Raw genomic sequence first — 25,832 nt, 5'->3', positions numbered from 1 at the left:
ATGATTCCTTAAAGTTCTGACAAGATTTTGTCAGAACTGAAATATATCAGTTGCTGTCAGTTACAACTGAAAGGACAACTGATGAGCAAGGTAATGTCTATGTTTCCCTATGGCTCACATGGACAATATTACAGTTTAACAGTGTGCTTACCAGGATGCTGTTATGGGGTAATTGCCATTTTTAAAATGGAGGACGGAGAATTCCATTGATTACAGTGGTCAAACAGGATGCAGGAGAGGAGTAGACTACACTGGAGGTAAGTATGTTTATTCTGACTTTTAATTCTCAGTTCGTGTTCACATTCATGTTCTACCACAAATTAGAAAATCTGCAGACCACAAATAAGGAAACATATACAGGGTCGGTCCTAGACTTTTTGCTGCCTGAGGCAAACTTGTGAGGATGCACCCCCCCCCCCCCTTTCTTCTCCGATTTTGGAATGTTTGCACAGCACCCAAGAGACATGACATACTGCAGCTCAACACAATAACACACTGGCTACCTGGTTGGCTGGCTGTGAGTCTGTGACAAACAAACTGCTCACTCTAACCCAGTCTACTGTCCTCCCTTCCTCCTCAGTCAGGACAGCAGTGCCACCTCCTCCATTTTACTGTGTAAGTCAAATGAAACTGCTGCTCCCCTGCCTCCCCCTCCTATCAGACTCACTATCAGACTCCTCACACAGCACAACAAGCTGCTTTTCCCCAATGATAACCTCTTCATCTTTCTCTCCTCTCGCTTCTCCTCTAACTCTGACTGCATGCTGTTGGTGTAAACACACAGCACAAACATGCTTCCCCTGTTATCTCTGCGCTTGATGCAAATGTTTCACCTTGCTTTCTGAGAGAACCAGCCCTGAGCACATAGCAGGCAAGTCCTCCTTATCCCGGTAAGATCTGGACACGCGCGTGTTGTATCGGGATCATGTTTGACACGGGATTGCTGTAAACAGGGACTGATTGGAACTAGACTTCTCCAACCTCTGAAATGCTGGTCACAGCTTAACAACCTGATAATGTTTAATTAATGCAGTCTGTGTGTGGATAATCGCTAGGAGGAATAATGAAATGCTACCGGCACGTACCGCAAGATCAATATCATTCCTTGGTTTTACACCAAGCCACTGTAATTGTCTGTCCTCCTATTGATCTAATTGATGGTTTCACTTTATAATGTAAAAACATTTTAATAAATCATAAGTGTTATACGGCATATGTGAAAACAGGTTTTATTTCTTCTTGAAATGTAATTTGTAGATAGTCATGGTTAATATATTTCATATAATAATGTGATGAGGAGGGAGGCGGTATGAACATGTTACAGAAAATGCATAGCAGTAATGTCATTAACCCCAACGAGACAGAACAGAGATTTCGTCTTGGCATATTGGTCTTGTCGGCAGATAACTCTGACCTGAAGAGACTAGGGGCTCGATTCACAAAGTGGTGATAACCCAGTTATCACGCCTAAAAGACTTTAGGCGTGATGACCTTTTCACCACTGAGTTATCACCGCTTTTTCCTGCTCTTCGCGCGAAGTTACCGCGCGTACGCGCGTGAGAGAGCGTGCGCGCGCGCGCAAAGTCCCATAGGGCTTAATGGGAGCTTCGCGCGAAGCGTCGGGTGCTGCGCGCGCACTTACGCGCGTACGCGCGGTAACTTCGCGCGAGTTTCTTCTTATCATGCCTAAAGTGAGTTTAGGCGTGATAAGGGCCTTTTCACCAGCGTGCAAACACTTTGCACCGCTTTGTGAATCAAGCCCTAGATGTTCAGTATTGATCTATCTCCAACCGGCACTCTGATCTGCTCTACAAATCGCACTTCTGGCCCCGTACCGGTTCTAGAGCAGGAAATGCCTCCTCGGTTTGTGGTGCTTCCTGCAGGAAACTAGTTCCCCTTCCTCGGTTTGCGGAGCTTCCTGCAGGAAACTGGTTCCCCCTTCTCAGCTTGTGGTCAGTCGATTTATCTCCAACCGGCACTCTGATCTGCTTTACAAATCGCACTTCTGGCCCCCGTACCGGTTCTAGAGGAGAAAATGCCTTCTCGTTTTGTGGTGCTTCCTGCAGTAGACCGGTCCCCCACCCCTCAGTTTGTGGAGCTTTCTGCACAAAACTGGTTCTATCTCCTCAGTTTGTGGAGCTTCCTGCAGGAAACTGGATCCCTCTCCTTGGCTTGTGGTGCTTCCTGCAAGAAACTGGTTTCCCCATCCTCAGTTTGTGGCACTTCCTGCAGGAAACTGGTTCCCCCTTCTCAGCTTGTGGTCGATCGATCTTTCTCTAACCAGCACTCTGATCTGCTTTACAAATCACACTTCTGGCCCCGTACCGGTTCAAGAGGAGGAAATGACTTCTTGATTTGTGGTGCTTCCTGCAGGAAACTGGTTCCCCCTCCTCGGTTTGTGGTGCTTCCTGCAGTAGACAGGTCCCTCACCCCTCAGTTTGTGGAGCTTCCTGCACAAAACTGGTTCTTCCTCCACAGTTTGTGGAGCTTACTGCAGGAAACTGGTTCCACCTCATCAGTTTGTAGAGCTTCCTGCAGGAAACTGGTTCCCCCTCCTCAGCTTGTGGTCCTCCCTGCAACAAACTGCCCCCCCCCCCCTCCTCAGCTTGTGGAGTTTCCTGCATTAACTGGTTTCCCCTCCTCAGTTTGTGAAGCTTCCTGAAGGAAACGGATTCCCTCCTCAGTTTGTGGTCCTCCCTGCAACAAACTGGTTCCCCCTCCTCAGCTTGTGGACCTCCCTGCAGCAAACTGGTCCCCCCTCCTCAGCTTGTGGAGCTTCCTGCATGAACTGGTTTCCCCTCCTCAGCTTGTGGTACTTCCTACAGGAAACTGCCTCCCCCCCCCCCCTCAGTTTGTGGTACTTCCTGCAGGAAACTGGTTCCCCCTCCTCAGTTTGTGGAGCTTCCTGCATGAACTGGTTCCCCCTCCTCAGCTTGTTGTACGTCCTGCAGGAAACTGGTTCCCCCTCCTCAGCTTGTGGTACTTGCTGCAGGAAACTGGTTCCCCCCTCCTCAGCTTGTGGTACTTGCTGCAGGAAACTGGTTCCCCCCTCCTCAGCTTATGGTACTTTCCTGTGAATGACTGGGTTTTACATAATATTCACTTGAAAGGTGAAATAATAACGTTCACTTATCCATCCAGCCTGGCCTACCAAGTGCAGAAAGTACATAGCAGTGCCTCTGCTGCAATAATTCTGTGAATGTTTGCACTCAGTTTGCCTGCATTCCAGATCCACAAGCATCACCTATTTGCCTGATGGAATGGGGAGGACGGACATAGGCCTATTCACTGCGTATCCTCTGCAAATAAAGGAGTTAAGCACAGTAATTACTTTGTTCTCTGATTTGAACTCTTCCTTGTCAAACAATAGGCATCGCACTTCTTATTCGAGGGTAACGTTGCCTCGCGCTTTTTCCAGAAGCCTTTTTTTTTCTAAAGTAGCTGAAATTTAGGACATGGAGGTCTCCAGGCCGCCTTCAGCTAATCCACTCTCACTGCGGCGGATGAAATGTTGTAAGTGGAGTGCCGAGCACAGAGAGTAATCGCATACCCCAGGCAGAGCGTAACGAGTTCTTCGCTTATCGCTGACGGTTCATTCGTGATACCATCAGGTATTGTGAAGCACAACGGATGTTAAAGGTCAGCCCAACGCCGCCTACATCAGTCACAGGGGAGCGCAGCAGATCCAATTCTGGATAAATTCCCAATTTGTCTTCCTAACAAGGTGATGGTATCAGGGATTCTGCAGTGAGAGAGGGGAGCAGATTAAAGATGTGTTTGTGCTATCAGAGCGGGACTGCAGTCTGCAATCACCCCGCCGGTGTTTAACTTTCCAAAGTCAGGCTCATGAAAGTAGCCGACACTTGTGCGCAGAGGCGATGATCAGAGGAGTGCCAAAGGCCCAGCCACAGTCATCGGTAACACCGTGCAGCCTGCACGGTGTTACCGATGACTGCGGCTGGGCCTTCGGCACTCCTCTGAGTCAGGCTCGTCTCATGAAAGCAGCCGGTGTGGTGAAAATGTTTGCAACTTAGTAATATTTTGCAACCAGTTGCAATATTTATACTTATAACTATCAGAAAGTGCAACCTAACCATTTATTTCAATGTATTTGTAGCAGAAAATGTAACCCAACCTAACCCTATTCTCACACAGAACCCTCCTCTACTGGGCAACCAATACCCCCCCCCCAGGAATAAAGAACCCCCGGTGGGCAACTAATAACACCCCCCCCCCCCTGGAGGAAAGTAATAACCCCGCTTCCCCTTGGTGGGCAACTAATAACCCCCCTAGAGGGAACTAAACCTCAGCAGTTGCAAATAATGACAACCGGGAAATGTGAAAGAAGGCATGCATGCGCAGTTGACCTCCCTGGCATTCAATTTCCCCAGGATTTCTGTGCAAAAAGTGATGTAACTAATTTTCATAATCCTTTTTTTTCCCCTGTAACTTGCCAAAATGTGTCAAGCAAGGGTCAGTGCAGGAGAGTATTAACGTGTATGCACATTAATACTGTTCACAGCATGTTTTGTATTAACGTGTATAACCGTCAATACCGCCAGGGAGGTTTAAGCACAGTCCATTCGAGTTGCAAAATATTACAGGTTGCAATATTTTTCATTACTCCGCCTCCACAGTTGTGTGAATAGAGGTTATGATCAGGCTGCACGGTGTTAACGATAACTGCGGCTGGGCTTTCTGTACTCTCCCGAGTCAGGCTCATGAAAATAGCCGACTCCACACTTGTGCGCAGTGGCTATGATCAGGCTGTGCTACCGATGACTGCGGCGGGGGACTTCTGCACTCTCCCGAGTCGGGCTCGTCTCATGAAAGTAGCCGGCTCCACACTTGTGCGCAGTTGCTATGATCAGGCTGTGTTACCGATGACTGCGGCGGGGGACTTCTGCACTCTCCCGAGTCAGGTTCGTCTCATGAAAGTAGCTGACACTTCTGCACATAGGCTATGATCAGGCGGCGTCATGTTACTGATGACTGTGGCTGGGCCTTCTGCACTCTTCCGAGCTTTGCTTTCATACCAGAGACAGTTGGGGCTGATTCGTAGAACAGATCTTAAGTTTTAAGCGAGCAATGGTGGTTGCCCATGATGCATCACTCTCAAATATGCAAATCATGTCTTTATGCTCCTGAAAGCCAGGCTCACATGCAGAACCGCTGGTGTATAACAAGCCTATAGTTTATACATTGTACCATGGGCGTCGCTAGCCCTATTTTAGGTGGGCCTGTGCCCCCAACATGTCCTAGGGTGCCCCCAATCTATTTACTGGGGTGCCCCGCTGTCTCCCCTCGCCGCCGCTGCTCCCCACGGACCCCCCCACTTCCGCATATACAGCGTGGTGAGTCCGTGCGCCCGCTGTAACTGGTCGCCAGCTGATACTGAGGTATGACGCTGCTCCTGGCTGTCAGGTGAGGGGGCGCCTGTCACTCACTACCTCACTACCTAACTGGGGGTCCCTGTCACTATCTAACTGGGGGTCCCTGTCACTACCTAACCTGGGGGGTGCCTGTCACTCACTACCTAACCTGGGGGTCCCTGTCACTCACTACCTAACCTTTGAGGTGCCTGTCACTCACTACCTAACTTGGGGGTCCCTGTCACTCAATACCTATCCTGAGGGCACCTGTCACTCACTTCCTAACCTGGGGGTCCCTGTCACTCACTACCTAACCTGGGGGCACCTGTCACTCACTACCTAACCTGGGGGTCCCTGTCACTCAATACCTAACCTGAGGGTCCATGTCACTCACTACCTAACCTGGGGGTCCCTGTCACTCACTACCTAACCTGGGGGTCCCTGTCACTCACTACCTAACATGGGAAGCACCTGCCACTCCCTACCTAACCTGTGGATCCCTGTCACTCACTACCTAACCTGTGGGTCCCTGTCACTCACTACCTAACTTGGGGGTCCCTGTCACTCACTACCTAACCTTTGGGGTGACTGTCACTCAATATCTAACCTGGAGGTCCGTGTCACTCACTACCTAACCTGGGGGCACCTGTCACTCACTACCTAACCTGGGAGTCCCTGTCACTCACTACATAACCTGGGGAGTGCCTGTCACCCACTACCTAACCTGGTGGTCCCTGTCACTCAGTACCTAACCTGGGGGCACCTGTCACTCACTACCTAACCTGGGGAGCGCCTGTCACTCACTACCTAACCTGGGGAGCGCCTGTCACTCACTACCTAACTTGGGGGTCCCTGTCACTCACTACCTAACCTGGGGGTCCCTGTCATTTACTACCTAAACTGGGTGTCCCTGTCACTACCTAAACAGGGGGCTCCTGTTACTACATACACTGGGGGTCCCTGTCACTACATACACTGGGGGTCCCTGTCACTACCTGAACTGGGGGGCTCCTGTCACTACCTGAACTGGGGGGCTCCTGTCACTACCTAAACTGGGGGGCTCCTGGCGCTACCTTAACTAGGGGGCACCTGTCACTACCTAAACTATCCAGGCCAGCCAGCCCAGCATCACCACCAGCCAACCAGCCCAGAATCACTGTCAAAAAGGCCAAAGCATCACCACCAGTCAGGCCAGCATTTACTTCAACCAGCCAAGCACAGCCCAGCATCACCGCCAGGCAGGTCACAGCATCACCGCCAGCCAACTCAGCCACAGCATCGGCCACAGCTAGAGATGAGCCGAAATTTTCGAAATTTCGAACTGCTTTTATTACGAATGCGAAATTTAACATTACGACCCAAATTCGTAATTTCGTAATTAATTTTCAAATCGTAATTTACAATTTCGTAATCGAAATTTCACTCCCGTAATGACGAATTTCGTGTCTCCAACCGAAATTTTACTTTTTCAGGTTTGTAAGGGTTTCTATCCCTCTAGATGCCTAAAATGAATAGCACAGCCAGCCAGCCTCCTCCTCCTCCTCCTCCTCCTCCTCCTCCTCCTCCTCCTCCTCCTCCTCCTCCTCCTCCTCCTCCTCCTCCTCCTCCTCCTCCTCCTCCTCCTCCTCCTCCTCCTCCTCCTCCTCCTCCTCCTCCTCTAGATGCCTAAAATGAATAGCACAGCCAGCCAGCCAGCTCCTCCTCCTCCTCCTCCTCCTCCTCCTCCTCCTCCTCCTCCTCCTCCTCCTCCTCCTCCTCCTCCCTCTCTCTCCAGAGATCTGTAGTATTTCAAAACCATACTCACATTCATGACATGTCCAGGGATCAAACCCAGGCCAACCACATGGAAGACAGCTATGCTCACCACCATACCACCAAACACACACTAGATAGACTGCTAACCTAAATCTTACTTGTAGACAGTCATATGAGACACATGCTGGGTGCAGGGCTTTGTGATTGGACCATGCGATAGAGTGAGGTGCAAAAATGAAATCTTGCCTAGCAGAGGATGGTTTCACAATGCTGAATGCTAGCCTGGCTGTGGTGCAATTGGTTAGTGTGTCTGGCTGGTAACAGCAAGGTTACAGGTTCGATTCCATCCAGGCATGTCTTTTCCTTTTGAGTTCAACAGTTGTCCAAACACCGAGCACAAAGTTTTGCATGCGTAAAGTTTTACGCACGCAAAATACCCCATGGGGTTCAATGGCGCAGCGCGCGCACGCAAAAGGAAAAGACATGCCTGGATGGAATCAAACCTGTAACCTTGCTGTTACCAGCCAGACACACTAACCAATTGCACCACAGCCAGGCTAGCTGTGACCTAACTCTACATGTCTATCTGGGGCTCTGTTGGCTCTGTTTGGACAACTGTTGAACGCAAAAGGAAAAGACATGCCTGGATGGAATCGAACCTGTAACCTTGCTGTTACCAGCCAGACACACTAACCAATTGCACCACAGCCAGGCTAGCTGTGACCTAACTCTACATGGCTATCTGGGGCTCTGTTGGCTCTGTTTGGACAACTGTTGAACGCAAAAGGAAAAGACATGCCTGGATGGAATCGAACCTGTAACCTTGCTGTTACCAGCCAGACACACTAACCAATTGCACCACAGCCAGGCTAGCTGTGACCTAACTCTACATGGCTATCTGGGGCTCTGTTGGCTCTGTTTGGACAACTGTTGAACGCAAAAGGAAAAGACATGCCTGGATGGAATCGAACCTGTAACCTTGCTGTTACCAGCCAGACACACTAACCAATTGCACCACAGCCAGGCTAGCTGTGACCTAACTCTACATGGCTATCTGGGGCTCTGTTGGCTCTGTTTGGACAACTGTTGAACGCAAAAGGAAAAGACATGCCTGGATGGAATCGAACCTGTAACCTTGCTGTTACCAGCCAGACACACTAACCAATTGCACCACAGCCAGCCTAGCATTTAGCACTGTGAAACCATCCTCTGCTAGGCATGATTTCATTTTTGCACCTCACTCTATCGCATGGTCCAATCACAAAGCCCTGCACCCAGCATGTGTCTCATATGACTGTCTACAAGTAAGATTTAGGTTAGCAGTCTATTTAGTGTGTGTTTGGTGGTATGGTGGTGAGCATAGCTGTCTTCCATGTGGTTGGCCTGGGTTTGATCCCTGGACATGTCATGAATGTGAGTATGGTTTTGAAATACTACAAATCTCTGGAGAGAGAGAGAGAGAGAGAGAGAGAGAGAGAGAGAGAGAGAGAGAGAGAGAGAGAGAGAGAGAGAGAAGGAGGAGGTTGGTTATTCATTTTAGGCATCTACAGGGATAGAAACCTTTGCAAACTTTAAAATACTAAATTTCGTAATCGTAATTACGAAAATTTGCGTAATTTGCGAAAATTACGAAATTTCGATTACTGCTGAAATCGTAATTGTAGTAATTTCGCGAAATTTCGGAAATTCGTAATTAGGTCATTACGCTCATCCCTAGCCACAGCGTCACCGCCAGCCAGGCCACAGCATCACTGCCAGGCCTTTCAGCCCACACATCATCCCTAATCCAGCCAAAAACGGTATTGCCAGGCACAGCAGCCAGTAGAGGAGAATTCAGAAGCCAGGTGAGAGGTCTCTACCATATTAAAGGGGAACTGAAGAGAGAGGTGTATGGAGGCTGCCATGTTTATTTCCTTTTAAGCAATACCAGTTGCCTAGCAGCCCTGCTGATCCTCTGCCTCTAATACTATTAGCCATAGCCCCTGAACAAGCATGCAGCAGATCAGATGTTTCAGACTTTAAAGTCAGATCTGACAAGACTAGCTGCATGCTTGTTTCTGGTGTTATTCAGATACTACTGCAGAGAAATAGACCAGCAGGGCTGCCAGGCAACTGGTACTGATTAAAAGGAAATAAATATGGCAACCTCCGTATACCTCTTACTTAAGTTCCCGTTTAAGGGGGCATTCTGCCTATTTATGTGAAATGCTGTCTATTTATGTGCCTCATGACTGATGAATTTGTCTTGTTGAGGGCCTCATGATTGCTGAATTTGTCTTGTTGGGGGCCTCACGATTGCTGAATTTGTCTTGTTGGGGGCCTCATGATTGCTTAATTTGTCTTGTTGGGGGACTCATGATTGCTGAATTTGTCATGTTGGGGGCCTCATGATTGCTGAATTCGTCTTGTTGGGGGACTCATGATTGCTGAATTTGTCTTGTTAGGGGCCTCATGATTGCTTAATTTGTCTTGATAGGGGGCTCATGATTGCTGAATTTGTTTTGTTGGGGGTCACATGATTGCTAACTGTGAGACTATGGGAAAAGCTGAATCATCATCATATGAGACAATAGCATTAAACCTACTTTCTTAGCTTTTTAAAACAGAAAATAAAACTGGGAGGTTCTAAAAAAAATGAATACGTTTTGCAGGAGTAGGATGGATGGAAGTTTATCTTCACAGTTTATTTTCAACTTGGATTTTCCATAATGTTCATTAAAACGTTTGTACAGTATTTCGTTTAAATTGCTTTTGCCACTTTGCGATAGATAAGTGACTTTTGAGTTGCAGTTTGGGCACTCAGCCTCCAAAAGGTTTGCCACTACTGTCCTAATCTAATGTCCGACCAAGTTCATGTAAATTTGTCTCCACCCGTGACCACACCCACATTCTGGTCCATGGCCACACCTATGCGCGCCGCACAACTGAACCCTCATATTTTTCGGCGCCCTAACTGCAGTGTGCTGATCTCTGCTGCCTACAGTATGTACAACAGGGGCGTTTCTAGCCATTTTGTCACTCCAGGCATGAAAACCTGTGGTGCCCCCCCCCCTCCCAGGGCGCCCCCACCCCACACAGCACCAGTCCTTATTCCCACACACACAGGGTGTCCTGGACTACCTGCTGCCTGCTGTGCCTCTGAGGGAGACACACAACAAACAAGCGAATTGGGCCAGGGGGGCACGTCAAGGAAGCACAGTCTCCTGTCTGAAGCCAGCGGTGGCGCCCGAATGCCTGGTGCGTCACACGCTGGCTGCACGCACGTCATACCTCCAAACTTTTGGAGCCTGGAAAGAGGGACACTAAGACATGCCCCTGCCACACTTTTAGACACGCCCCATTCTTACATGCTGCGTATGCCTTCCTCCCATTCCTATACAGTTTCCTGTCATCAAGGTATGCATCATGTTACATCCAACAACACAGTCTCATTCTTTACATACCAAAGGGATGATTATCTTTACTTTTAATACAGTTATGTGTAGCTTAGAAAACTCAAGCATTCACAGCAAATTGATAATTAATGCATTCTATCATTTCAGGCACTGACACTCAGTTGTTAAAGTGTACCTCAGACAGTTCACTGTGCCTAATTTATACTTGAGGTTTCCTCCCACCCCATAAGGACCGCCAGCTTCCTCGTCGTCCACATCAACCATTCCTTCGTCCCAGCATCGCCTCACGTATCTTTTTCAGTTGCAGTGCTCTGTGCATGTGCAGCTTGGTCACACGTTGCCGTGGCTGGGAGTATTTTGCGCTTGGCGAAGAATGGGGCACACTCGTGACTGGGCATGTGCAGAACACCACGACTGGCCATGACTTAAAGAGACACTGAAGCGAGACTAAATCTCGCTTCAGCTCTCATATATAGCAGGAGCACGTGTGCCCCTGCTAAAACGCCGCTATCCCGCGGCTAAACGGGGGTCCCTTCACCCCCAACCCACCCCCCGCAAAAGTTGGTCGGAAAATGGTCGCTGGTAATATTATTCCTGGAGGCAGGGCTAACGGCTGCAGCCATGCCTGCAGTTGCGTCTATCAGACGCGCATCGCCGCCTCTCCCCCGCCCCTCTCAGTGAAGGAAGACTGAGAGGGGCGGGGGAGAGGCGGAGATACGCGCTGACAGACGCGTGTGGGGCAGGGCTGCGGCGGTTAGCTCTGCCCCAACCAGGAAGCGCTCACCCGCATTACGGAGGGGGTTTGGGGGGACAGGGACCCCCGTTAAGCCGCGGGATAGCGGCGTTTTAGCAGGGGCACACGTGCCTCTGCTATATATGAGGTCTGAAGCGAGATCTATTCTCGCTTCAGACTCTCTTTAAGGAAATACAGAAGGTGACAATAGAGCGACTAGGGAGGATGGTGAGGGAGCCTACAGTCCTCATGGGGCTGAAGGAAGCCCCAGGCAAGTATAAATAAGGCACAGTGAGTGTACTGTCTCAGGTACACTTTAAGCATGTAACCAAAATGAGTGCTAAATATACAGACTGCTGCATCAACACAAACGTTCATTGGACATCACATTATATTCATGTGCTATACTTGTGAAATGCAGGGCACAGCAGGGTTTCAGCATACATTTACACATCAGGACATCCCTCTGCTGATCCTGCATGGACAGTCATCCAGCTCCTGTGACACCCGACACCACAGTACAGGAGATAAACTCCTGTCAGAAACGTCTCTGCAGAAGCCATGCCCATCCTTCACTGATCCCTGAAAGAGCCCAGCAAACACCCAGCCTGCATCACACAGCAGAAGCCATGCCCATCCTTCACTGATCCCTGAAAGAGCCCAGCAAACGCCCAGCCTGCATCACACAGCAGAAGCCATGCCCGTCCTTCACTGATCCCTGAAAGAGCCCAGCAAACGCCCAGCCTGCATCACACAGCAGAAGCCATGCCCGTCCTTCACTGATCCCAGACAGTGCCCAGCAGACACCCAGCCTGCATCACAGTGCAGAGGAGAAACAATTAGCTCCATCACGCAGACAGGAAGTAACTTTGCAGTGAGCCCGTGTGTCTCTCTCTGATGATGGGGATTGGCAGCTGGGATAGATCAGTAGGGGCAATGTGAAAGATGCCAGTAATTACTTACTGTGTGCTGCCTGCAGTCTGCGCCCTTGCAGGGTTTGATGTAGCCGTTTGCTTGCTGCCCTCTCTCTGCCCAAGATTTTTGTCTGAAGAAGAAGGGGCGGCTTTATCACTTTCGAAACGCGTTACAATAAACAGATCTTTACATTACACGGTATTGTTGTTTGCACAGACTTGCACCTCACCCATGCCAACTCCATTATACACTACCACCTAACAAGCGCCCGCAGAGTGCAGGTAACGCTTGTGCTGGAAGGTGGAAGACAGCTTGCACACCGATCCCTCTACAAAAGGGAATATACTCATACTATTGGCGCCCGCCATAGCCACTGAGCACCTGCATTGTGCAGAACGCTGGTGACTGCAAGGCGAGTGGTGCTATCCACAGCTGCGAGAGGAGAGGAACAAAGGAATCCCGGTTGCCAGGAGCCTGGTCCCTGGCTCAAAGGGACAAAGCCTGCGAGCTGGTACACCAATATGGGCTAACCAGCACTACACTGAGGTGAGATCATTCTACGGTCGGCTGGCCACTTTTCATAATCCACACACTGAGTGCGCTTTCTCCCACTTTGTCTCCATATATCTCTCTGCCCAAGATCACTTAGGCAGCCAGCATAGATGAGCCTCCGAGTCCCTCATCATCTTCAGCAGCATCTACCTCTGGAGGCTCTGCATCACGGATCAGCTCTGCCTCCTTCTTCCTCCGCTCTCTGGCCTCTTCATTCTGCTCATAACATTACTGCTTGCCGCTCTCTTTTTCAAACTGTGTTAAGCACAGTAGAGAGAGACAGGAAGGGGCGGAGCAAAGCAGCGTCTCCAATCTGCTGGATCAAATCTGTGTGGCTGCTCGCTCTGAATTAGAGATGGGAAGTTCGGATCTTTTCAATGATCCGGATGATTCGAATCGGATCATTGAAAAGATCCGGATCTTTGATCCGAATCTCGGATCATTTTACTATCGAAGCATTCGGGGGTGAAATGACTAGCAGGACAGGAGAAGGGGTGGGGGGTGGACACACAGAGAAGGGGAGAAGATGGACAGAGGGCAGGGAGTGGACAGAGAAGGGAGGAGGGAAGCAGAGAGCAGAAATGTTTGCTTGCACACAATACCCACATGCTGCAATCATATGCTATACATATATTTCACCTACATGTTCATCTGTATACCTTGAATGGAAACGTCGCACAGTGAAAGAAAGCATTCCCAGAAGTAAAGTGCAGTTGTTTAGGAGGATCATATTGCGCTGCAATCACAGTGCCTGCAAAGTTACTGAGCTGTGCTGAGCTGAGCCAAAAGCTTCCAATGTGTTCACTGTGCACAACTACGGAACAGGCAGCCTGTAATGAGCAGCACGTTATAGCCAGTATGTGTGCTCTACACATATCTGGCAGTGGCACCCATGTCCCCTCTCTCTCATCTACCTGTCCCTGCAAGGCTGCCTCCCTTCCAACAGAGCGATCCATCTCAGCTCTGCTTCCAGGACCCCGCTGCCCGCTGAGAGGGGGCGTGTCGCTCCTGGCCCCGCCCCTTTTGCGATCCGAATCACTCATTTTGATGATTCGGATGATTCGACTCCCAAAATAGATTCGGATCAAAGATCCGAATCGTTCATGATCCGGACAACACTACTCTGAATGGGAGGAGAGGAGGCAGTACGAGAGGCAGCACTCGGGCACTGAGTAGGGCAGGCATGAATGTAAATAAATAAAAAAAACACTGCAGTAGCGGTGGTTTTGCACTCTCTCCGCCTGTGGCGCTCCAGGCAATAATTTAGAGTTGCCTGATGGGTGAGACGGCTGTGATGTACAGTATAAGCTGTTCTCTAGTGCCTGCACTGTGTGCTGATCTACCTCCAGTGTGAACAGTATAAGGTGTTACTCTGTGCCTTTACTGATTGTAAACTAGCTGTATTGTATGCTGATCCCTGCTACTTTCAGTATGTACAGTATTAGCTGTAATGCCTGGTACACACATACAATTTTGATTAGCCAATTTTAGCTCTGTTCATCAAATTCATTGTCTGTTGGCCCACTTACTGCATGGGGGTGGTAAAATTGGTCAGTGATTGACCAATAAAAAATTGTATGTGCGTATACATCTATGATCTATGCCTATACTGATTGTAAATTATCTAAATAAAGGACAGGGGGCTCCATCCAATATTTCGATGGGCAGGCTTACTATCTGTAGCTTACACCGCTGCTAATTTCATGTACATTTGGCCCCACCCATGGCAATGCCCACTCACTGCATGGCCACGCCCATTTTTGTGCCGCATATACTCCCCACCTAGTGCCCACAGGTGCCCCCGATCTCCAAGGACCCTAGGAACGCCCCTGCATTGTACAGAGCCCTATCAACCTAAGATGCATACAGCAAGGGGCATAACTACACTGACCCGTGCTCCCGCACAGAGTTCCTCCACAGGGGTTTGAGCCAGGATACTATGGGGCCCAGTCCTGTACATAATGCAGAGCAGCAGCAGAATGTGGTATGTTAACCAATCCTGGTAGTGATACAGGTCCTCTTCACTTACTCTTTTATACCTCCCAACTTATTGAGATAAGAAAGAGGGACACTTAAGCAATGCCTGTGCCACACCCCTAACCACGCCCCCGGCACACCCTTAGTCACGCATACCATAAAGATCAGTGTTCTCCCCAGGCTCTTTTAGCCGGGTGCTCCACCCAGCTAGTTTTGGTAAGCACCCGGCTGTCGTCGGCTCACCTCCTCCTATGCTATAAGCAGAGTTGCGCACAGCAGCACCAGCCCAGCACTCTCTTATCTCGCCCCACCCGGCTACTTTTTCATGCCACCCAGCTGGAAAAAAATTCTGTTGAGAACACTGAAGATTGCATAAGAAAAATATGTTGTTTTTTTAATTCAAACCACACTGGTCCTTTCTATCCTTGTTCATTGTTCTTCATATTACAATTTGAAATAAGTAATGTATAAATTTAAAGGATGGGAGAGTCAGTTAAAGTCTTGTTAGATTAGAGTCAATTAAACACCTATTTCAGTAGATAAAATACATATATTTACATAGATCTGTATATCAGTCCTGAAAGAGGGACAAAAGAGGAAGAAAGAGGGATTGGGTCCCCAAAGAGGGACTGTCCTTCGAAAAGAGTGACATTTGGGAGCTATGCTGATTAGAATGCAAGTGACATGCAGCCAGCCAGATAGCCACCATGCCTACCCCCCCCCCCCCCCCCTCGGCTGAACGGTTCGTGCAGACAGAGCCTTATCAGTCTGCCAACAGTGCGTACACACGTGCTACTGTCGGCTGAACGTCCGCCCAGCAGGATGGTCTGACGAACCCTTCGTTGGCGGAAGTAGTGCATGTGTACGCGCCTTTGTATCAGATTTCCTTGGCTAGGTTCACTCATAAAAAATGTACAGTCCCGTACCTGTCTTGTAAAGCCTGGTACACACCGTGCATTTTCCTGTCAGATAGAAGGGGTGATTAGATCATTTCCGACAGGTTGCGATCGTTTTTCTGATCGATTTGCATAGAAGTGATCAGAAAATTGATCAGAAAAAACGATCAAAAATCTGATCGGATCTGTCGGGAATGATCTATCGACCCATCTATCTGATGGAAATTGCCTGGTGTGTACCAGGCTAAAAATGATGCAAAACTGACTGGACAGGACTGGAGCAGAACTGCACACATTTTATGTTTCTGAATCCAGCCTACCTTGCCATTAGAAGACATTTATACTGAATACAGCCGGATGCTGGGAACATAGATACAAACATTTCTGTACCATCTCTGACCTCATCGCTGCCCTGATGATATGCCGACCTAACCTTAGAAATACTTACGTGCCTAACAATAGAACAACGTAAATAGTGAAATAGAATTTAACATAAATGACTGGAAGGCCTAAGTGCATTAATGGACTTTTTGTACATTTATGTCTATGGCTTATTTATTCCATGTATTTCTCCTGTGAGTTGTTGAAAAACCAAGACTGTGAAGTGCTGGTCTGCATATAAAAGGCCTTCCTTCCCCATCTGCCTTGTAAACATAATTACTTGTTTATTGTTCCTTTGTGTCTTTCTCCACCATGCCTTATGCATTGCATGAGCAAAACAACTACAGGTATGCCACCAACTCACTTCCTGGCTGAATGGGGAGGGTTCATTAAAGAGCAACTGTAGAGAAAATTGTTTTACAGTGTTCATTTATAGATCATTTAGTTAGTGTTTGACCATTGTAAAATCTTTCCTCTCCCCGATTTGCATTCCGACATGTATCACAGGTGGTGACATCTTTAGTTTTGCCATGTGCAGCTCTGCGGAATGTTCATTTACTCAGAAAAGTGGAAAAAGGAGCCAGTGCTTAGATTTGCAGAGAGGAGGAGCCGATGAAAAGCAGTGGAAGGAGGCGTAGAGATTTGCAGAGAGGAGAAGCGGTGGGAGGAGTCAATTTAGAGATTTTCAGAGAGACACAGCAGATAAGGAGAGGTGTTAAGGTGGCCATACACTTATAGATATGCAGCAGATTCGATCATCAGCTAGATTTCTGTCAGATGCCTGTCAAGTCGAATCTGACAGAAATCTGTTGTGTGCCACACACTAGGAACAGATTTCCTATAGATTTCAGAATGAAATCTATAGGAAATCTATTGAAAACCTATCTAAATGTATTATTGCACCATTAGATCCAATGCAACTCTATGGGCCATAGATCTTCTGCCAGCAGCAGATCTACCTAGTTTTCCATCCTGTCAAACAGATCAAATCAATCTCAAATTGATCGATTTGCTGATTTGAAAGAATCGCTTTCTGCTCAATTTATCGATTCTGTAGAATTGATTGATCGATGGCTGAAATCGACCAGTGTATGGACTCCTTTAGAAGTGTATACAGTGGTTTGCAAAAGTATTCAGACCCCTTGAAGCTTTCCACATTTTGTCACATTACTGCCACAAACATGAATCAATTTTATTGGAATTCCACGTGAAAGACCAATACAAAGTGTTGTACATGTGGGAAGTGGAACGACAATCATACATGATTCCAAACATTCTTTACAAATAAATAACTGCAAAGTGGGGTGTACATAATTATTCAGCCCCCTTTAGTCTGAGTGCAGTCAGTTGCCCATAGACATTGCCTGATGAGTGCTAATGACTAAATATAGTGCACCTGTGTGTAATCTAATGTCAGTACAAATACAGCTGCTCTGTGATGGCCTCAGAGGTTGTCTAAGAGAATATTGGGAGCAACAACACCATGAAGTCCAAAGAACACACCAGACAGGTCAGGGATAAAGTTATTGAGAAATTTAAAGTAGGCTTAGGCTACAAAAAGATTTCCAAAGCCTCGAACATCCCACGGAGCACTGTTCAAGCGATCATTCAGAAATGGAAGGAGTATGGCAAAACTGTAAACCTACCAAGACAAGGCCGTCCACCTAAACTCACAGGCCGAACAAGGAGAGCGCTGATCATAAATGCAGTCAAGAGGTCCATGGTGACTCATGTATGATTTTCGTTCCACTTCTCTCGTGTACAGCACTTTGTATTGGTCTTTCACGTGGAATTCCAATAAAATTGATTAATGTTTGTGGCAGTAATGTGACAAAATGTGGAAAACTTCAAGGGGAACGAATACTTTTGCAAACCACTGTAGATTTGCAGAGAGGAGCAGCAGAGGAAGAGTGTTGGGAGGAGTCATTGCAGAGATTTGCAGAGAGGAGCAGCAGATGAGGAGTGGTGGGAGGAGTCATTGTAGAGATTTGCAGTGAATGTGGCAGATGAGGAATGGTGGGAGCAGTTAGTGTAGAGATTTGCAGAGGAGCAGCAGATGAGTGGTGGAGAAGACAGTGTAGAGATTTGCAGAGGAGCAGCAGAGGAGGAGTGGTGGGAGGAGTCATTGTAGAGGTTTGCAGAGAGTAGCGACGGATGAGGAATGGTGTGAGCAGTTAGTGTAGAGATTTGCAGAGAGAAGGAGCAGATGAGGAATGGTGGGAGGAGTCAGTGTCAAGATTTGCAGAGGAGCAGCAGATGAGTGGTGAGGGAGTTAGTGTAAAGATTTGCAGAGTATAAGCTGATGAGTGGTGGGAGGACTCAGTGTAGAGATTTGCAGAGAGGAGCAGCAGATGAGAAGCGCTGAGTCTTTTGTCCTTTGCCATAGGCTGCCTATTGTCTGAGCAGCGATGTTAGTGTCAGGGCAGAGTACACTTGTGCAGCATCAGACATAATAACGTGCTAGAACCAGCACACTTATTGTGAATCCAGAGGAGCTAACGGTACTCGTGTCTCTTTCCTTATCTGATCAGTTCACCGGTGAGGTTCCAGAAAATCGAGTTGACGCCGTCGTTGTGAATCTGACCGTGGTGGATCGGGATCAGCCATATACACCCAACTGGAATGCCCTGTATAAGATCATCAGTGGGGATCCTTCTGGACACTTTACTGTGAAAACGGACCCTGTGACCAATGAGGGGATAGTGACCGTGGTAAAGGTAAGATCTGGGCATGGAATTCTGGGTAGCTGTGGAGTGGGATTGTGTAAGTGAGCGTGAAGGCCAAGTATGTACAATGAAAAGTGTTTGGGTCAAAGTGATCCAGTGGTGAGAAACATATGGAGGCTCTGAAATGCAGCCTTACCTGTCTCTGTTATAGCTTCCAACAGGTAGTCTTAAAGTAGTGGCACTGAAGCGAAAAAAATTATGATATAATGAATTGGTTGTGTAGTACAGATAATTAATAGAACATTAGTAGCAAAGAAAATAGTCTCATGTTTTTATTTTCTGTTATATAGCTTTTTTTTATAACATTGCATTATTCTTTATTTGCAGTTTACAAACTACACTCTGTATTTTAAACTATGAAACAGAGCAGAGCTAATGATCCTTTGAACTTCCCTGCAAGAAAATCTTATCTGAAGTTGTCTTTCATTCTTTCTTTGATGTATAAGTACTTCAGATTATAGCACTACTCTCTGACTAAATTAGTCGGAGAGCTCAGAGAAGCTCTTTTGCATAGATAACAAGTGAAGTTTCCTAAGAATCGAGCGGCAAAGCGATTGAACGGGAGATCGGACATGTCAGAAATTATCTATCTTAACTCTTCCTGTACTGGGAACAATATGAGACTCATATCTGTGCTGCTAATGCTCTATTTCTTAGCTGTACTACACATACAATTCATTATATTATAAGTTTATTTTCAATTCAGATTCCCTTTAAGCTAGCCACACACATATATTGCCACCCGATGTGGCAAAATAATTGATCCCTCTCCGATCCCCAAATTGTATTAGAGAGGGATGGATTTGAACTACACACAATACATCAATTTTCAATAGATCTTAGCAGAACATTGATTGATGATCGATTGAACTACAGCATTGCAGTATTCGATGCAACGATATGGCACAGCAATCAACCATCACCAACATCAACCATGTTGGGGCAATAGATTTCTGGCAGGTTCTATCAGAGTGATCGAACTGGTAAATCAAAATCAATACATATTGCCACCTTAAAGGGAAGGTTCAAGCAAAAAAAAAAAAAATGAGATTCACTTACCTGGGGCTTTTACCAGCCCCATGTAGCCATCCTGTGCCCTCGTAGTCACTCACTGCTGCTCCAGTTCCCCGCTGGCAGCTTTCTGACCTCGGAGGTCAGGGCCACATTGCATACATTTTTACGCATTCCAGCTAGTGCAGGAACAAAAATGTACGCGTTTCACCACTAACGCGTAAAAATGTATGTGTTAATGTTCCTGCACTAGCGGGAATGTGTAAAAATGTACGCAATTTGGCCCTGACCTCCGAGGTCAGCAAGCTGCCAGCGGGGGACTGGAGCAGCAGCGAGTGACTACGAGGGCACAGGATGGCTGCATGGGGCTGGTAGAAGCCCCAGGTAAGTGAATCTCATTTTTTTTTTTTTGCTTGGACCTTCCCTTTAAAGGGAACCTGAAACGAGAGGTATATGTAGATTGACATTTATTTCCATATTTACTTACCCGGGGCATCCTCCAGCCCTGAGAAGTCTGTGTGTCCCTCGGCACAGGTCGGCTTCGCTTCATAGTCTCACTCTCAGCCCGTAGTTGATCGCTGACCTGTCAAGTCGCCACAGAAGCTATAAGGAGGGCAGTTGCAAGAGGTGCATGCATAGAAGCCACCAACTCGGCAGTCAGCAATCCACTACGGCGCTGAGAGCGGGACCATGGAGTGCAACGGCCTACGCCGAGGGACACACAAAATTCTCAGGGCTGAAAGAAGCCCCGGGTGAGTAAATCTGTATATGTTTGTGTCACCGCGAAATCCCTTTAACCGCTCTGCGACCACCTAACCCAGATTGATGGCCGCAGAGTGGCCCCATTGTTCCTCGCAAGGAGTGAGATAATTGTAAATGGACGGCCTCAGCGATCAGCCTGCCAGCGGCTGATTAGCTCTGGTAGGCTGTGTTATTAATAAAAAATATTTACATAGCACTGACGTAACGCAGCGCTGCACAGAGTACTGCCTTGTCACTTAACTGTCCCTCTGATGGGCTCACAATCTAATGCCTGACATAGACATATGTTATGTATGTGTACAGGGAGTGCAGAACTATTAGGCAAGTTGTATTTTTGAGTAATAATTTTATTATTGAACAACAACCATGTTCTCAATGAACCCAAAAAACTAATTAATATCAAAGCTGAATATTTTTGAAAGTAGTTTTTAGTTTGTTTTTAGTTTGAGCTATTTTAGGGGGATATCTGTGTGTGCAGGTGACTATTACTGTGCATAATTATTAGGCAACTTAACAAAAAACAAATATGTACCCATTTCAATTATTTATTTTTACCAGTGAAACCAATATAACATCTCAACATTCACAAATATACATTTCTGACATTCAAAAACAAAAACAAATCAGTGACCAATATAGCCACCTTTCTTTGCAAGGACACTCAAAAGCCTGCCATCCATGGATTCTGTCAGTGTTTTGATCTGTTCACCATCAACATTGCGTGCAGCAGCAACCACAGCCTCCCAGACACTGTTCAGAGAGGTGTACTGTTTTCCCTCCTATGATGGACCACATGTTCTCAATGGGGTTCAGATCAGGTTAACAAGGAGGCCATGTCATTAGTTTTTCTTCTTTTATACCCTTTCTTGCCAGCCACGCTGTGGAGTACTTGGACGCGTGTGATGGAGCATTGTCCTGCATGAAAATCATGTTTTTCTTGAAGGATGCAGACTTCTTCCTGTACCACTGCTTGAAGAAGGTGTCTTCCAGAAACTGGCAGTAGGACTGGCAGTTGAGCTTGACTCCATCCTCAACCCGAAAAGGCCCCACAAGCTCATCTTTGATGATACTAGCCCAAACCAGTACTCCACCTCCACCTTGCTGGCGTCTGAGTCGGACTGGAGCTCTCTGCCCTTTACCAATCCAGCCACGGGCCCATCCATCTGGCCCATCAAGACTCACTCTCATTTCATCAGTCCATAAAACCTAAGAAAAATCAGTCTTGAGATATTTCTTGGCCCAGTCTTGACGTTTCAGCTTGTGTGTCTTGTTCAGTGGTGGTCGTCTTTCAGCCTTTCTTACCTTGGCCATGTCTCTGAGTATTGCACACCTTGTGCTTTTGGGCACTCCAGTGATGTTGCAGCTCTGAAATATGGCCAAACTGGTGGCAAGTGGCATCTTGGCAGCTGCAAGCTTGACTTTTCTCAGTTCATGGGCAGTTATTTTGCGCCTTGGTTTTTCCACACGCTTCTTGCGACCCTGTTGACTATTTTGAATGAAACGCTTGATTTTTCGATGATCACGCTTTAGAAGCTTTGCAATTTTAAGAGTGCTGCATCCCTCTGCACTATTTTTGACTTTTCTGAGCCTGTCAAGTCCTTCTTTTGACCCATTTTGCCAAAGGAAAGGAAGTTGCCTAATAATTATGCACACCTGATATAGGGTGTTGATGTCATTAGACCACACCCCTTCTCATTACAGAGATGCACATCACCTAATATGCTTAATTGGTAGTAGGCCTTCGAGCCTATACAGCTTGGAGTAAGACAACATGCATAAAGAGGATGATGTAGTCAAAATACTCATTTACCTAATAATTCTGCACTCCCTGTAGTATAGTGTGTATATTGTAGTGTAGGGCCAATTTACGGGGGCATGGGGGAAGGAGGGGGGGGATAAAATATACAAAAAGTTTGCTCTTTTGGTATAAATGAATAAAAAAAAATTTGCAGCAACAATCATATACCACCAAAAGAAAGGTCTATTTGTGAGGAGAAGAAAGGAGGTTAAAAATCATTTGGGTGCTATGTTGTATGACCGAGCAATAAATCGTTAAAGTTGTGCCGAATTGTGAAAAGATGGACTGGTCACTAGGGGGATATAAACCTCTGATCCTCAAGTGGTTAAGCAATACCAGTTGCCTGATGTCCTCATTTAGGCATCAGTAGTGTTTGAATCACCCCAGAAACAAGCATGCAGCTAATCTTGTCACATCTGAAAATATTGTCAGAAACACCTGATATGTTGCATGTTTGTTCGGGGTCTATGGCTAAAAGTATTAGAGGCAGAGGATCAGCAGGGCTGCCAGACAATTGTTATTGTTGAAAATTAAATAAATATGTCAGCCTCCATCTCCCTCTCACTTCATGTTCCCTTTAAATCATTTTCCTTGCTTCAGTGCTCTCTGTCTCCATCTATGTGAAGGGCAAGTGAAGTCATACTGTGATCTCACTTTCGCCCTTCCTGTGTTGCCTGCCTCTCTTCTCATTCATTTCAATCATGTGCCTGCACAGAAGTATAATTCCCAAGATGCAGTGCGCCATGTCACTTCCAGTTCAGCGAAAATGGTTTTGGTCTGTACTGCAAATAACCAGGGATCTCATATGCCAATAACAGTATTTGTGTGGGTGAAAGAAAGTGAGTAGCAAGGATTTATTTGGTTTTCTAACTATATATATATATATAGAGAGAGAGAGAGAGAGAGAGAGAGAGAGAGAGAGAGAGAGAGAGAGAGAGAGAGAGATTCATACCACTTTTTTTTCTTTTTTTTTAAAGGAGTGATCATGGCAGCCACCGCATCTCTTTCAGTGCAGGGTCACTTTAAATGGAACGGTGTCAGTGACTGTGTGTACTGTGCTGACAGTTGTGCTAGTAGTTGTTTTATTATTCATTCCAGTTTCTTAGATTGTCCTGATTCATATCTCAGTGTTTTATTGCCTGTTAAGGCCCTCTTCTGTAGACACTCCGTATAATGAAAGGTTCACTTTACAGCCTCATTGTAAATTGCAGACGTAATCTCTTTATTTTGTAAATATTGAACGTGCCATAATGGTGGCTGATGTATAGCATTGTATTTTTGAACCGCCATCTGAAGTCAAGTGTTATTGTAACACCGATACTGTCTATTTATTTTTCTCACCGCACATTTAAGTTTCTCCTGGTGAGAATTGTGGCAAGAAGGGGAGTTTAAAGTCAATTCTTTGAATTGAAAAAAATATGATTGCGGGTATTCGGCGAGGCTTTGTACCATGTAATCTGTACAGCCAGACCTGCCGTCATGGCCGCCACAGGTCTAATGCTGCCACAAAACAAGATTAAAGAACAAATAAGAGCCCAAAGCTGAACTTGTCCATTTATTAAAGTAATCCCATTGATAAGTGCAAAGCAGGGCTGGTTTTACCATAAGGCAGTGTAGGCTCATGCCTACCGGCGCCTTATATAGGAGAGGAGGCTCCCCTCCCCAAATGTCCCCTTAACTTTTGAAGGGGGCTACTTAATACTGAGGTGGGAGCACATCTGGCTCCTCTTACTTGGGGAGTTCACATCTTCTACCTAGATTAACGGGGTTACCAAATACTGGGGAAAATCTGTCTATGTAGTCTGGGGAGGAGATGAAGGGTGGTGGCCTGAGTTGAGGGGCGGAGTTTAGGGTGCCAGAGTGCCTGCACCTACAAGCTCTGGAGCTGTAAACCCTGCTCTGGTGGAAAGTATATATATCTCATTTGGATCTGAAAAATCCCCATTCTGTAGTTGTACACCTATCCATACAGGCTTGGAACATCTGGAGCCCGAGCAGTTTTCTGTGAGTAGATTTTGGTCTGATAAATACATTACAAAAAAAAAATCAATAGAAAAACTTATATCTGGCACTGCTGTCAAATCAAATTTAGTGATGATTTCTTCACCAAACATACATTGATGTAATGATGTGAAGATAAGTATGGACATACCAGCTGGAGCTCAAGTTGGACAGTGGGTGCAGGTCACTAGATGTAGACCTGATGGATCATTTTAGGCCTAGAGGCCCTCCTGCTCAGCTCTAGTGCCCTGCACCCCAACTGTCCAACTCGAGAGGCAGCTGGTATGTCCACACTAGCTGAATGAGAACATTTTTATTGAAATTACATGTTTTGGGGTCAAAGGCAAGTTGGATAACTCTATAGCAACATAAGGAACTGGGAGGCAGTAAGACAATAGCGTGTGATAGATCTTTATGTTGGCTTTTGGATTGTGTTGGCTCTAAGCATTTGGAGATTTTTTCATTCTTTTTCAGCCGGTGGATTATGAGATGAACAAAGCCTTCTTACTAAACGTCATGGTGACAAACCAGGCGCCTCTGGCCAGTGGAATCCAGATGTCTCTACAGTCTACCTCTGCAGTAACCATATCCATCGTAGACGTGAACGAGGCTCCCTATTTTCCCAACCGCTACGATCCCATCAGACAACTGGAGGGGGAGCCAACTGGAAGGGTGCTGACCACATTCTCTGCTGTGGATCCCGACCGCTCAATGCAGCAGGCCCTACGGTATGTAACTCAATGCCTTCACACGGTGCATGGTCTACCTAACTTTAGCACAACCTGTTCCCTATCTTTGCCATGGAAACATGCGAAGAAAGGGTTGCCATGGAAACATGCAAAGAAAGGGTTGCAATGGAAACATGTAAAGAAAGGGTTGCCATGGAAACATGTAAAGAAAGGGTTGCCATGGAAACATGTAAAGAAAGGGTTGCCATGGAAACATGCAAAGAAAGAGGGAGGGGGGGTTTGACTTCAAATGCACACCTCAGAAATGAACACACAGTTGCAACATATTGTCCGTGAGATGGTAGTTTTTCCGGCTTGCATGGAGATTTAAGGCAAAACTGTAACCAGGAAGGAGGTTAAAATATGGATACTAAAGTAGACAGGACAAAACAAATAACATCTATATTACGCTTTTCTCCTGGCGGACTCAAAGCGCTTGAGCTGCAGCCACTAGGGCACGCTCTATTGGCAGTAGCAGTGTTAGGGAGTCTTGTCCAAGGTCTCCTTACTGAATAGGTGCTGGCTTACTAAACAGGAAGAGCCAAGATTCGAACGCAGGTCTCCTGTGTCAGAGGTAGAGCCCTTAACATGAACAGGAACATTCAGGAATATTGTTTTTGATACATTTTGAAGTACAAAACATTTTAATGTATTCTTACAAGGAATCAAAAGAAAAGATACTTAAAGGAAACCTGAAGTGTGTAAAATTATTTAAAATAAACACATGATGTAGCTGCAAATGAACATTACATACTTACCTCCCCGTCAGTTCCTCTCAGAAGCTCACCATTTTCTTCCTACAGTGATCCTTTCCAGTTCTGACAATATTT

The 25,832-nt window shown here is 46.7% G+C and overlaps 1 protein-coding gene across 7 annotated transcripts in view; it reads left to right on the top strand.

The window, feature by feature from the left end:
• Positions 1-25,832, top strand: part of CDH4 (cadherin 4) — a 1,011,299-nt gene that overhangs the window by 957,230 nt on the left and 28,237 nt on the right. For all 7 annotated transcript variants that reach the window (XM_068263314.1, XM_068263308.1, XM_068263309.1 and 4 more), the window contains 2 exons: positions 18,508-18,693; positions 24,749-25,002. In XM_068263314.1, coding sequence (XP_068119415.1) covers positions 18,508-18,693; positions 24,749-25,002 — 440 coding nt within the window. The remainder of the gene's footprint in view (positions 1-18,507; positions 18,694-24,748; positions 25,003-25,832) is intronic.

The sequence above is a fragment of the Hyperolius riggenbachi genome, chromosome 12 (assembly GCF_040937935.1).
Source record: "Hyperolius riggenbachi isolate aHypRig1 chromosome 12, aHypRig1.pri, whole genome shotgun sequence".
NCBI lineage: Eukaryota > Metazoa > Chordata > Amphibia > Anura > Hyperoliidae > Hyperolius > Hyperolius riggenbachi.
Note: the sequence above shows the minus strand (reverse complement) of the source record. Positions and strands in the feature narration are given on the sequence as shown.